The sequence below is a fragment of the Anolis carolinensis genome, unplaced genomic scaffold (genome assembly GCF_035594765.1).
Source record: "Anolis carolinensis isolate JA03-04 unplaced genomic scaffold, rAnoCar3.1.pri scaffold_13, whole genome shotgun sequence".
In the NCBI taxonomy this organism is placed as follows: Eukaryota; Metazoa; Chordata; class Lepidosauria; order Squamata; family Dactyloidae; genus Anolis; species Anolis carolinensis.
In genome coordinates, this window is record NW_026943824.1 from 11,367,077 (window position 1) to 11,380,211 (window position 13,135).

At 41.2% G+C, this 13,135-nt stretch overlaps 1 protein-coding gene across 4 annotated transcripts in view; it reads right to left on the reverse strand.

Moving 5' to 3' along the window:
• wdr90 (WD repeat domain 90) overlaps positions 1-13,135 on the reverse strand; it is a 57,345-nt gene that overhangs the window by 1,352 nt on the left and 42,858 nt on the right. For 2 of the 4 annotated variants that reach the window (XM_062964604.1, XM_062964607.1), the window contains 8 exons: positions 11,954-12,065; positions 11,357-11,528; positions 10,151-10,273; positions 7,355-7,535; positions 7,136-7,266; positions 6,257-6,400; positions 4,625-4,744; positions 973-1,057 (listed from right to left, as the gene is read on the reverse strand). In XM_062964604.1, the coding sequence (XP_062820674.1) occupies positions 973-1,057; positions 4,625-4,744; positions 6,257-6,400; positions 7,136-7,266; positions 7,355-7,535; positions 10,151-10,273; positions 11,357-11,528; positions 11,954-12,065 (1,068 nt within the window). Of the gene's footprint in view, positions 1-972; positions 1,058-4,624; positions 4,745-6,256; positions 6,401-7,135; positions 7,267-7,354; positions 7,536-10,150; positions 10,274-11,356; positions 11,529-11,953; positions 12,066-13,135 lie in introns of those variants that run through there. The other 2 variants (XM_062964605.1, XM_062964608.1) reach the window with 2 other exon arrangements.

Genomic DNA, 13,135 nt, shown 5'->3' on the forward strand with positions numbered 1-13,135 from the left:
GAGTGGCTGCACACAAAACCATAAGAGCTGTTCAACAGTGGAACTCTCTGCCTTGTAAACTCCTTTTAAACAGAAACTGCATGGCTACCTGTCGGGGTGCTTTAATTGTGTTTTTTTTCTGCCTGGCAGAAGGGCATTGAACTAGAGGCTCCCTGGGGTTTATTTATTATTTATTTATTTACAGTATTTATATTCCGCCCTTCTCACCCCGAAGGGGACTCAGGGCGGATCACATTATAACACACATAGGGCAAACATTCAATGCCCATAAACACATCAAACAGAGACAGAGAGAGACACGCAGAGGCAAGTTAACCTTCTTCTGAGGGGATGTTCGATTCTGGCCACAGGAGGGAGCAGCTGCTTCATCCACACTGACGGCACTTCCTCATACCAGGTCGTAAATTTAGTTAATCTTGCCTCCCCACTTTTTTATTAGTGGTACCTTATCTCCTACTTGATAGATGCAACTATCTTTCGGGTTGCTAGGTCAGCAACGAGCAGGGGCTATTTTTTATTTTTAATTGACGGGTGCTCACCCCGCCACGGGCTGGCCTCGAACTCATGACCTCATGGTCAGAGTGATTTAAGGCAGCTGCTCAACAGCTGCGCCACAGCCCGGCCCTTTAAACGGTTTCTTTAAACCCCGTGATTCTATGATTATATAGCTCTGATGACTATGTGGTAGGATGGCCATCTGTCAGGAGGGCTTTGATAGTGCTTTTCCTGCCTGGCAGAAGGGGGTTAGACTGGATGGGGTCACTTCCAAAGCTAGGATTGTACGAAACTGCCAGACTGTCCAACTGCTGCCCTTAACCCTCCAGATTTCAACCCAAGGCTCATTTCCGGACCACTTTGATAAATAGGCAACATGAAAGGTATGCAAAGCTGCCTGTCCAGAGTTTTCAGAGCCTCTCCCTCCAAAGAGACCCAAAATATACATCGGCCTATTTAGGATTCCCTGATACTCACCACTGAAGCCAACAACTATGATTTTGGCAGCAGGGGACAAGCTCAGTGACATGGCAAAGGAAGGCAAGGGGATCGTCTCAATGACCTGCAAATTAAATGGTACACGATCAGTATTAACCAAATGCATTTTTTGAAGCAGTGGGACAACAAAAATCTATCAAGTGAAAAGCATAAGCACAAGTAGATCATTTAAAATAAATTAATTAGAAACAGGTTTGAGTGAGTAGATGCTCTGCCTTGCTGACAGCCCAGATTGTGGCAATGATTATCTTCTGTTTATATTTGGGGGGTTTCATGCCTGTTCCGTTACCCCTAACATACAATATTATATTATGCATATAATATTAATACAGTAGAGTTTTGCTTATCCAACATAAACGGGCCGGCAGAACGTTGGATAAGCGAATATGTTGGATAATAAGGAGAGATTAAGGAAAAGCCTATTAAACATTAAATTAGGTTATGATTTTACAAATTAAGCACCAAAGCATTATGTTATACAACAAATTTGACAGAAAAAGTAGTTCAATACACAGTAATGCTATGTAGTAATTACTGTATTTACGAATTTAGCACCAAAATATCACGATGTATTAAAACATTGACTACAAAAATGCTTGGATAATCCAGAACGTTGGATAAGTGAGTGTTGGATAAGTGAGATTCTACTGTAATATTATTTTGTAATACAATATAATACTAATAATACAATATAATAATATTAATACATATAATATTACTAATAATATTACAATATATAGATATAGTACAATATGGTAATTTATTGCCAGTATTGTGCATGCTAATAATATAATATTGTATGTAAATTTAATTTGTAAGCTGCTCTGAGTCCCCTTCGGGGTGAGAAGGGCGGGATATAAATGTATTAAATAAATAAAATAAATAAATAACATCTCAGGAAGCATGGATGGCCATCACAGTACTGACTTATGGAATCATAGAGTTGGGAGACACCCACAGGCCATCCAGTCCAACCCCCTTCTGCAAGGCAGGAAGAGCACCATCAAAGCCTCCCTGACAGATGGCCAGCCAACCAGCCTCTGCTTCAAAGCCTCCATACATAGAGACTCCAATGCAATCCAAATATTAAGAGTTGGAAGGAAATCCCAAAGGCCATCCACTTCATCTCCCTTCGGCGAGGGAGGAAAAGATCATCTGATCCCTCCCGGTAGATGTCCAGTCTGTTTAAAAGCCTCCAAAGGAGATTTGAATAGTTTTGTGTTGTCGAAGGCTTTCATGGTTGGGATCACAGGGTTGTCGTATGTTTACCAAGCTGTATGGCCATGTTCCTGAAGTATTCTCTCCTGATGTCTCGCCCACATCTATGGCAGGCATCCTCACCTCACAACCTCTGAGGATGCCTGCCATAGATGTGGGCGAAACGTCAGGAGAGAATATTTCTGGAACATGGCCATACAGCCCGGAAAACATACAATATCCCAATGGATTCTTAGGCGGAGAATTGCCCTGTTGAATAGCCTCTTATGGTCAGGAGGTTCTTCCTAATGTTCATGTAAAATCTCCTTTCCTGCCATTGGAACCAATTGCTCCATTGAGACCCAGCTTCCAGGGCAACTATTCAACTGGAATGAAGTTTGGAGGGGCACAGCAATCGGTGAAGTCCAGGCCTGAGCCACTACTTATTATTTATTTATTATTTACTAGCTGTGCCCGGCCACGCGTTGCTGTGGCTGAAGGGAAATCATTTGTTGACCAGGTGGAAAAGCAGTGAATAGCTTTGCAGCCTTAAAGACTGGGTGTTTTCTGCTTATGTGAATCGTTGTTTGGTGAGGTGGAATACAATGGAATAGGTTTTCTGCTTGGAAGGCTGTGTACTTGTGTTGTAGGAAAATGGCTTTTTAGCCAATTTAATTGCACTGAATAGCCTCGCTGTTTCAAAGACTGACTGCTTTCTACATAGGGGCATCCTTTCTTGGGCAGGCTGAATGAGACGGAGTAGTCTCATGGCTTGAAACCCTGAGGGTGTACTATGTTGCTTGGTTAGGTTGAACAGCACTGAATAGCCTTGCTGTTTGGAAGCCTGGTTGCTTCCTGCCTGGGGGAATCCTTGTTGGGAGGTGTTAGCTGGCCCTGGTTGTTTCCTTTCTGGAATTCCCATTTTCAGAGTGTTGTTCTTTATTTAATGTACTGATTTTAGAGATTATATTGTTTCTTCGTGCCTGGGGGAATCCTTTGTTGGGAGGTGTTAGCTGGCCCTGGTTGTGTCCTTTCTGAAGTTCCCATTTTTAGAGTGTTGTTCTTTATTTAATGTCCTGATTTTAGAGATTATATTGTTCTGTATTATTACACCACAGTAACGTTAGGTGTTATATTTGTTGCCTGAGAGTCCAGGAAGGCAGTCCCTCTTTTCAATCCCTGGGGGAGAGAGAGAGAGAGGCCCAGGCAGCTGAGGCTGGGAAGGGAAGGCCCTTCTCTGAAGAAGGGGAAAGGAGGAGGAGGGGGGTGCAAGGAGCCAAGGCCCTGCTCCCGGGTGGCCCTGCCTAGGTCTTCACGGCCTTAGGCCGCCGTTTGCCTCTCCAGGCCCGGCCCATGTGGCAGGCCTGGGCCCTCGCCAGCTGTTTAGGGTCTTCAGGACACGGCGGGGGGGGGGGGGGGGCTCTTCCCGGCCATGCAGCCACCCCTGCCTCCGTCTTTGCAGGCCTCCATCTCAAACCCAAAAATAAAACAAAACCCAAAACCCAAACCTTGCAGCCTGCGTCGGGCTAGCGGGAGGCCGAGGTGCGTCTTCGCGGGGGGGGGGGGGGGGGGGGAGAGCCCGACTTTGTGGAAGCCGCCCCCCCCCCCCCCCGACCTTCAGCTTTCCAGGGCTGAAGGTCCAAAAAAAAACAACAACCTTTGGGGCTTCGTGGCCTCCCTCCGCTGGCGGGAGGCTGAGGCAGCTTTTTTTTTGGGGGGGGGGGCGGCCTCCCTCCGGCCTGTGAAGCATGGAGGAGGCCGCGGGGACGGGGGGGACGGGGGGGACGGCGGGCCCGTCTTTCTGGAAGCCCTCCCCCCACACACACACCTTTGGCTCTGCAGGCCTGAACGCAGGAAAAGAAAAAAAAACCTTGGGGCCTCGCGGCCCTCCTCTTCAGCTGGCGTCACAGGCCCCGCCGTGTGGAGGCCCCTCCTCCTCCAACCACCATGGGGCCTTCCAGCCAGACTGACGGCTGGGGTTTTAAGGCCCCATGGAGGTTCCTGACGGGAGATTTTGTTGTTTCAACCTTAAGGCGTGGATGATGGGTTGTGTTGTCAAATTTCGAGGTTGGGGGGCCTTTACTTTTGTTGTTTTGCTCGGTGCCGCGATTTCCTCACCCTTTTATATATATAGATTTATTTAATTTATATACCGCTCTTCTCCCCCAGGGGGACCCAGAGCGGTCTTACATAATGGCAAGATTAATGCCACATATAATACAAAATATAGTAAAACAAACGATCATAAAAACACACTTAAAAACCAATATCATACCCCATTTAAAACAGTAAAACACTGTGTGACCATTACAACAGGGCCAGTAGCATTGGGCCAAAAGTCAGAGCCAGTCTGTATTCAATTTCACATTAATCCAACTACTACCTCTAAACATTGAAATTTCAAGTCCTGTCTGAACACAAAGATAGGAGGTACCTGTTTCTGCTGCAAACTGTAGAAGAGGATTTCTTTCTGCAATCCATAGCCGACATAAGCAAGAATATTTCTGTCCCAAGGGCAGAAGGCTGCCAGGCTGGGAGGAAGCGGGCTAGGGACCTGGAATCAACACAAAAATGAACATTTTGCTTCCTCTTCTTCCCATGTTTAAGCAGGCCTTTAACACTGACATGCTCACATGTCAGGCTTATTTCTTTTTTAACTTTCGTTCATTTTAAAATTAATTTTATTGTATTCTTTGGCAAAGAAAGTGGGCACGTCAATGAGATGAAACAAAAGAAAGCCCATAAATAAATAAATGCCATCGGGAATATTTATTTATTTATTCTATTTTTATTGTTTTTTAACTTTTGTGTCATGTATTTTAATATGTGTATGTTTTTATGGCTGTATTTTAATCATGTTTGTATATGTGCCTTTGACTGGGTTGTGCCCCACCTCAAACAGAGAAGCGGGTAATCAATAAAATATTATTATTATTATTAGTATTATTATTATTGACACAAAGACATAGTATGACACAGCAAACGAGATATACTGCATATACTCGAGTATAAGCCTAGTTTTTCAGCCCTTTTTTTAAGACTGAAAAAGCCCCCCTCAGCTTATACTCGGGTGAGCGTCCTGGTTGGCTTATATTTGGGTCAGCTTATACTCGAGAAGATATGGTACATTTATTATTTTTCTCTATTATTATTTGTATTATTACATTTATTATTTTTCTCTATTATTGTTGCTACTATTACATGTATTTTACTCCATTTTATTATTATTATTAATACATGTATTATTTCACTCTGATCTTATTATTATTATTGCATTTATTATTTTACTCTATTTCTGATTACATGTATTATTTTCCTGTATTTATTATTATTATTATTATTACATGTATTATTTTACTCTATTATTATTAAAAGGATACATAAGCACATTGACATGGAAGAAGATGAGAATAATGACTTGATCAGAGTTGGACAGTCTTATCTTAAATTTGAGCTTTATGTAAATATTCAAAAACATTTAACCTACTGATGCCTCAATTGGTGTAATTTTATTGGTATCTATTTTTATTTCTGAAATTTACCCCCCTCGGCTTATACTGGAGTTAATGTTTCCCAGGTTTTTTTGTGGTAAAATTAGGTGCCTCGGCTTATATTCAGGTCGGCTTATACTCGAGTATATATGGTATATGCTGAATTTCGTATCACAAAATCAAACACTTCCCAAGCGTTTAGGACTGTGTAATGTATTGTTGTTGTTGTTGTGTTGTTGTTGGCTCAATTTGATGATGATGATGAAGATGAAGCCCACTCATCTTTGATTCCAAAAGTACAATTTTACTAAATCAGAATAAAAAGTTCTGCCTTTGACGAGACAGTTCTCCTTTTCAGAAACCATCCTTTAATCAAGACACTGCTCTGTTTTGTGTTTAATGGAAACCCAAGCTTCATCCAAATAAAAAAATATAACTGACTAAATGAGAATCCTGAAATTCTCAGAATTTTGCTACTCATTCCTTATCTTGGTATCCGACCCTCGATTTGGTTATGATTTATCAGTCAAAGACAAGGAAAACATGATGTTTTTCTCCCAGTGGGATGTGCTCACCTCGGGGCCCGTGGGAGCCGGGAAGCTCAGCCAATCAATGAGTTCACATTTGTCCTTCATCCAATCAGAGACCCAGACACTGACCCGCCGGTCAGCGCTTGCAGCCAACCAGAGATCGCCGCCTTCAACGCCAAGTTCGGAGCGCTAGAAAATATCATACCGACATGAGCAATTGCTCTCATTTTCTCACATTTCTCCCCAGCCCTGAAAACACTTGCACAATATAGTATTATTGATAAGTCAGAAATGTAGCAATACAGGTTCAGTATAAATCAAAACTTCACATGGAGGCCTATTTCCAAATACGCAAAAAGTCTTTAAGAGACATCACCATCATTATTTCTCACCCATTTTCTCCCAGGGATCGAGACGGAGGATATCAAATTAAAATAGAGCAAAAGATGCATAATTCATATAGCAACAACAATAATAATAGTACAATATAGTAAAATAGAGTCTCGCTTATCCCAGGTTCTGGTTTATCCAATGCATTTTTGTAGTCAATGTTTTCAATATATTGTGATATTTTGGTGCTAAATTCGTAAATACAGTAATTACAACATAACATTCCTGCGTATTGAACTACTTTTTCTGTCAAATTTGTTGTATAACATGATGTTTTGGTGCTTAATTTGTAAAATCATAACCTAATTAATTTGATGTTTAACAGGCTTTTCCTTAATCCCTCCTTATTATCCAAGATATTCGCTTATCCAAGGTTCTTCCAGCCCGTTTAGCTTGGATAAGTGAGACTCTACTGTAATTTAATGCTAATATTGTGCTATGATATTAAAAGCGATGAAAACTCAATGCAAACAAACGGAGCACTATTCACCTGGCAATGTATAAGTAAGCAGGAACTCTTATTATTCTCCCTACCTGTTTTCTTGTGCATTGGATAACATGGATGGGGGATGACCGGTGGTCAGTCAGGACGCGAAAGGTCATTCCTGTCCGTGGGCTACTGATGGCCATGAGTCCGTCCTTGCTTCCAGACAAGATAATTTCTCCTGGAAAGACAAAGCAGTAAGACCCCTCCATTTAAACTAAATATGTTCTGGATAAGGAGATGGATTGAGCATGGACAGCTGGTCCTACCGTCTGCGGAGTATCCAAGTGCCGTAACAGCGACAGCGTGAGGGTGCATTTTCAGTTCCATCTCCGTCCGGGAGATGCTGAACACGCGAAGGGTGCCGTCACTGTAGCCTGCCACAATACGCTCGCTTTCTGCCCCAGTGACCAAGACAGGCTTCGGACTCCAGGCCAGGCACAGGCAGCTCTGAGCGGAAGCAAGCAACATGTTAGGAAGACTAGAGAAACAACACAGATACTAATTTCCTGTCTTTGTCAATAGCCTGCATTCATTTCAAGGATGTTTTCAGCCAGTGCTATTGTTACTGCATATCCATGTTTCATCGCATAATAGTCGCTACCACGTGATAGCCACACACCCCATTTTTGGAGGATAAACTGGTATTTTTGTGTTCCTCACATAATAGTTGCAGAGCCGTTTGGAGCTGATCCTTCCCTCCTTCCTTCTCTGAAGACAAGACAGTTTAAAAACTACGACATGGTGATCTCTGGAACTCAGATTTTCCCTCCTTCCTCCTTTCTCCAAAGAGCTCCACTTCAGATTTTGTAAATTGCCTTGCCTTCGAAGAAAGAAGGAAGGAAGGGAAGGAAGGAGAACCTTCCCTCCTCCCTCATCCAAGGCAAAACAGTTTCTTAAAAAAAACTAATAGAAGCAGTTATTTGTTTGAGACTGAATCATCCCTCTTCCTGCTCTTCTTTTGGAGGTAAGGCAGTTTATTTTGTTTAAAAAATCAGAAACCATTGAATTAAAGGCAATTTTTTCATCACATAATAGTAGCACACCCTTTTTTCAATAAAAAATAATTAAAAGGCCAACTACAGTAGAGTCTCACTTATCCAAGCTAAACGGGCCGGCAGAACCTTGGATAAGCGAATATCTTGAGTAAGGAGGGATTAAGGAAAAGCCTATTAAACATCAAATTAGGTTATGATTTTACAAATTAAGCACCAAAACATCATGTTATATAACAAAGTTGACAGAAAAAGTCGTTCAATACGCAGTAATGTTATGTTGTAATTACTGTATTTACGAATTTAGCACCAAAATATCACGATATATTAAAAACATTGACTACAAAAATGCATTGGATAATCCAGAACCTTGGATAAGCGAGTCTTGGATAAGTGAGACTCTACTGTATTATGCAATAAAACATGGCAGGTTACAGTATGATTACTATACACAGCTGCACCGACGTTACTTCAATTGGGATGGTTTAATCTACAGTAGAGTCTCACTTATCCAACACTCACTTATCCAACGTTCTGGATTATCCAACACATTTTTGTAGTCAATGTTTTCAATACATCGTGATATTTTGGTGCTAAATTCATAAATACAGTAATTACTGCATAGCATTAATGTGTAATGAACTACTTTTTCTGTTAAATTTGTTGTATAACATGATGTTTTGGTGCTTCATTTGTAAAATCATAACCTAATTTGATGTTTAATAGGCTTTTTCTTAATCTCTCCTTATTATCCAACATATTTGCTTATCCAACATTCTGCCGGCCCGTTTATGTTGGCTAAGTGAGACTCTACTGTAATTATGAAGACTCAATCCAATTGTAATGCTGTCAAAGCAAATTGTAAATGCTGTTTCCACTGCTGAGGGGATTTTTGAATCTTTTAATCCCTCTAGATTATATATATATATCACCTTTATATGAGGGGAAGGATTACAGGGGGTGATCTTTATTTCAAGATCCCAGCCTCTGTCTCTGTAGTTAGGGATTTCTGTGTTGTTGTTCCCTTTCTGAGGGAACTGTGACTATTACTCTTCCCCAATTAGGTGATTTATTAAGGTAACTGCCACCAACGTGAGGCTTTTGAATTATCACCGATGAAATTTGGCTCCACAGACGCAGATGAGATGAAATGAGTCAGTTGTTAACAAAGAACAACAAGTTTATTGCGTACAAAGCTTATGGTTGCAGGTTGATTGATTTACTTATGGAACTTTAGATAAACAAGTGGTTTAATAACTCTTATAACCACCGCACCAGTAGTCTCTGGTGTAATTCCACTCTCACTCTCCTACTGATGATATAAATTGTAGTGAACTCTAACCTCAGCTGAGCTCCTTAGTGAACAATGTCCCAACTACAATAAAAGCCTTTAATTTGATCTACTACCGATCAAATTCCTGATCACTAGTCCTTCCCAACTAGAGATCTTGACTAGGCTCCCTTTAGTCTGTCTTGACTAAAGATTTTGGCCAGGCCTGTCTCCTCAGCCCTTCTTGACTGAAAAGCCTCCAACCACGCACTCTCTGGCTTTTTTTGAAAACTCCCACTTTTTCCTTTTCTTGGCTCCGCCCACTTCTCCCTCTGGTGAGCTAGCCAGCTCCATCTCCTTGGTAACAGCACTACTGTGGATTGAAACAAGATGGCTTCTGTTTCAGCTACTGTGTCAACTAAACACAAATACATACTCTAATAGTTAACATTAAACATAATAACTATGACTTCTCCACAACAGCCCTCAACTGTTGTAAAAATTAGGGTACAAAAATCCCACAAAAGTGAGAAAAATGCAAATCATGGAGTTGGAAGAGACCTCATTGGACCATCCAGTCCAACCCCCTGCCAAGAAACAGGAAAATGACATTCAAAGCACCCCTGACGGATGGCCAGGTCCCAGCTGCACATATGTTCCTAACCTCCTTCAACCTGGAAGAGTGGCTGGGCTTTTTTTAGTATAAATATTATCAACAAATTCCCATCCTGATCGGCTCTCGCTCCTTCCAAACAACTATTGGACCAGATTGGATGATCAATATGGTTAGTAGTAATTACCTGGTTGAGCACTTGGAACTGCACCACCAGCTCCATGCTGGCCAGGGACCAGACCCTGACGCTGCCGTCCTCCCCACACGTCGCAAAGTGTGACTCCTGGGGGCTGAAGGCCACCTCACTCACCTGCGGCAACACAAACTCAGCAATGTACTTTAAAGCAGACCACTGTCACCACTAGCATCAATGAACTATGTCCTTCCTAGGAATTTCCTAAGTCTTCCAATGTGATTCTACAGTATGTTTCCACCAGAAGTTATAATACAGTCAGCTTGGAGAGCCTAGCAAAGAAGACCTGGCTATGTGAGCAAGCGTTCAAAGAATAAGTTTCGTTGGCTTCGCCTCGGTCTGAACTAAGGTTTATGTACAAGGTTTTGTGGATGAATGGCTCAAATATTTTTGTATTGTTTTAAATCTGTATTTAACTGCTTATGTTTTTATTCTTTTGTATTGTTGTGTATTGGCATCTAATTCTGCTAGTTTTGTAAGCCACCCTGAGTCCCTTTGGATGAGAAGGGTGGGATAGAAATGATGGAAATAAATAAATAATAATAAATAAATGCATAGAGACACCTTTCAATTACAGTAGAGTCTCACTTATCCAACATAAACGGGCCGGCAGAACGTTGGATAAGCGAATATGTTGGATAATAAGGAGGGATTAAGGAAAACCCTATTACACATCAAATTAGGTTATGATTTTACAAATTAAACACCAAAACATCATGTTTAACAACAAATTTGACAGAAAAAGTAGTTTAATACGCAGTAATGCTATGTAGTAATTACTGTATTTACAAATTTAGCACCAAAATATTACAATGTATTGAAAACATTGACTACAAAAATGCCTTGGATAATCCAGAACGTTGGATAAGCGAGTGTTGGATAAGTGAGACTCTACTGTATTTAGGTCCTCCAGCACAGCTCTATGGTAATTCCCGGCGGAAGTCATTCATTACAATTTTGTTATTATGCAAGGTTTCCTGTTAGTATAGTAAATGTTTAGGAACATTTACTATACTGATCAATATGGTGATCATACTAAACCTATATGCTGATTCAACAACCAATGATTGTGATTGTTTATACTGAAAGCAGAAGGGGTAGGCTGCAAACAACATGAGTATGAGTGTTATATACCCTATTTACTCAAATGTAATCCTCATTTGAGTCAAAGCAAAAGGGGGAGCTGCAAAAGGGGAATACCTTGTTCTTGTGCCCACTGATGAGTCGGATACTTGTATTTTCTGCCCAGTTGATGTACCACAACGTTCCGGCCGTAGTGCCAACGATCCCCATGTCCATGCAGTTGTCAAACATGGCGCTGACAATGGTGCCATCCAGGGTCATTTCCTGTTCCAAGAGAACAGAGCTCGATCTACAGGAAACAACAGAAGAGGCAGGGAAAGCAATACACACAATAAATCAAAGATGGTTCAGAGCTGACTCTTACGTTGGGAAGGTTCTTTGGAAAAAGCATTCAAAAGGGGTAAAGCAGCAACAACAGCATTAGTAGCAGTTCGGCAAATCAAAAGCTTCTAGTGCCAATACAGCCATTGAGCTTCAGCAATATAGGAGCAGAGTCAAGTGTACAAAGTCATAAAATATTTTATTCTAGATAGGAAAATTAACACAAGGCCTAGCTATCTAGCTAGCTAACCCACAGCAGACATCTTGTCTCTCTCCATGCTCACAGGAAAAAAAAACAGAATGGAGGACCTGGGAGCTTTCCATGTGCTCAGAAAAGATTGTTACACCTCTTTTGTCCAGAATTAGCAAACATAAGTTAGAAAAAGGCATTACCTGGCACTGGAGCCTTTTACTCTAAGCTCCTGGACTGCCAGTACTGACCAAAGCTGGATTTTCTTGGTGTTGCTGCCGCTGACTAGTCTGTTCCCATGACACTGCAAGATACCTATAAAGGGAAAGGATATGTTCCGATTAATATGTTTCTCCATGGTAATATCAAATAATTCATGTATCTATAGCATATGAAGCCCTGTGCCTACATGGGATACTGAGGATATGCTCCTTTGGACTGGGCAAGGATCCTTCTGAGCCTCTGCATTGCACTTTCCAACACAATTATTATTATTATTTTATTATGACACAGTAAACAAGATAGACATGCTGGATTTCGTTTCACAAAATCACAAGTCGAACACTTCCCAAGTGTCTAGGACTGTGTGATGTATTTTCGGATGATGCGTGCAGATCCCAGTAGGGTGGCCTTTTGCAGTTGGCAGATCGTGATTTTGTCAATTGTTGTTGTTGTTGTTATTATTATTATTATTATTGGGGCCCAGGGCGCAATGGGTTAAACCCATGTGAATTGCTGATCTGAAGATTGCGTTACTGATCTGAAGGTTGCCAGGTTCAAATCCACAAAACAGAGTGAGCTTCTATCTATCAGCTTTAGCTTGCAGGGACATGTGAGAAGCCTCCTAGTAACACATCCGGCATCCCCTGGGCAACATCTCTGTAGACAGCCAATTCTCTCACACCAGAAGCAACTTGGAAGTTGCTTCAGACACGATAAAAAAATTATTACAGTAGAGTCTCACTTATCCAAGCTAAACGGGCCGGCAGAAGCTTGGATAAGTGAATTATCTTGGATAATAAGGAGGGATTAAGGAAAAGCCTATTAAACATCAAATTAGGTTATGATTTTACAAATTTAGCACCAAAACATCATGTTTTACAACAAATTTGAAAGAAAAAGCAGTTCAATACGCAGTAATATTATGTTGTAATTACTGTATTTACGAATTTAGCACCAAAATATCACGATATATTGAAAATATTGACTACAAAAATGGCTTGGATTATCCAGAAGCTTAGATAAGCGAGGGTTGGATGAGTGAGACTCTACTGTACTATTATTATTGTTGTAGTAGTTGTTGTGTTGTCAAAGGCTTTCATGGCTGGAATCACTGGGTTGCTGTGAGTTTTCCGGGCTGTATAGCCATGTTCCTGAAGTATTCT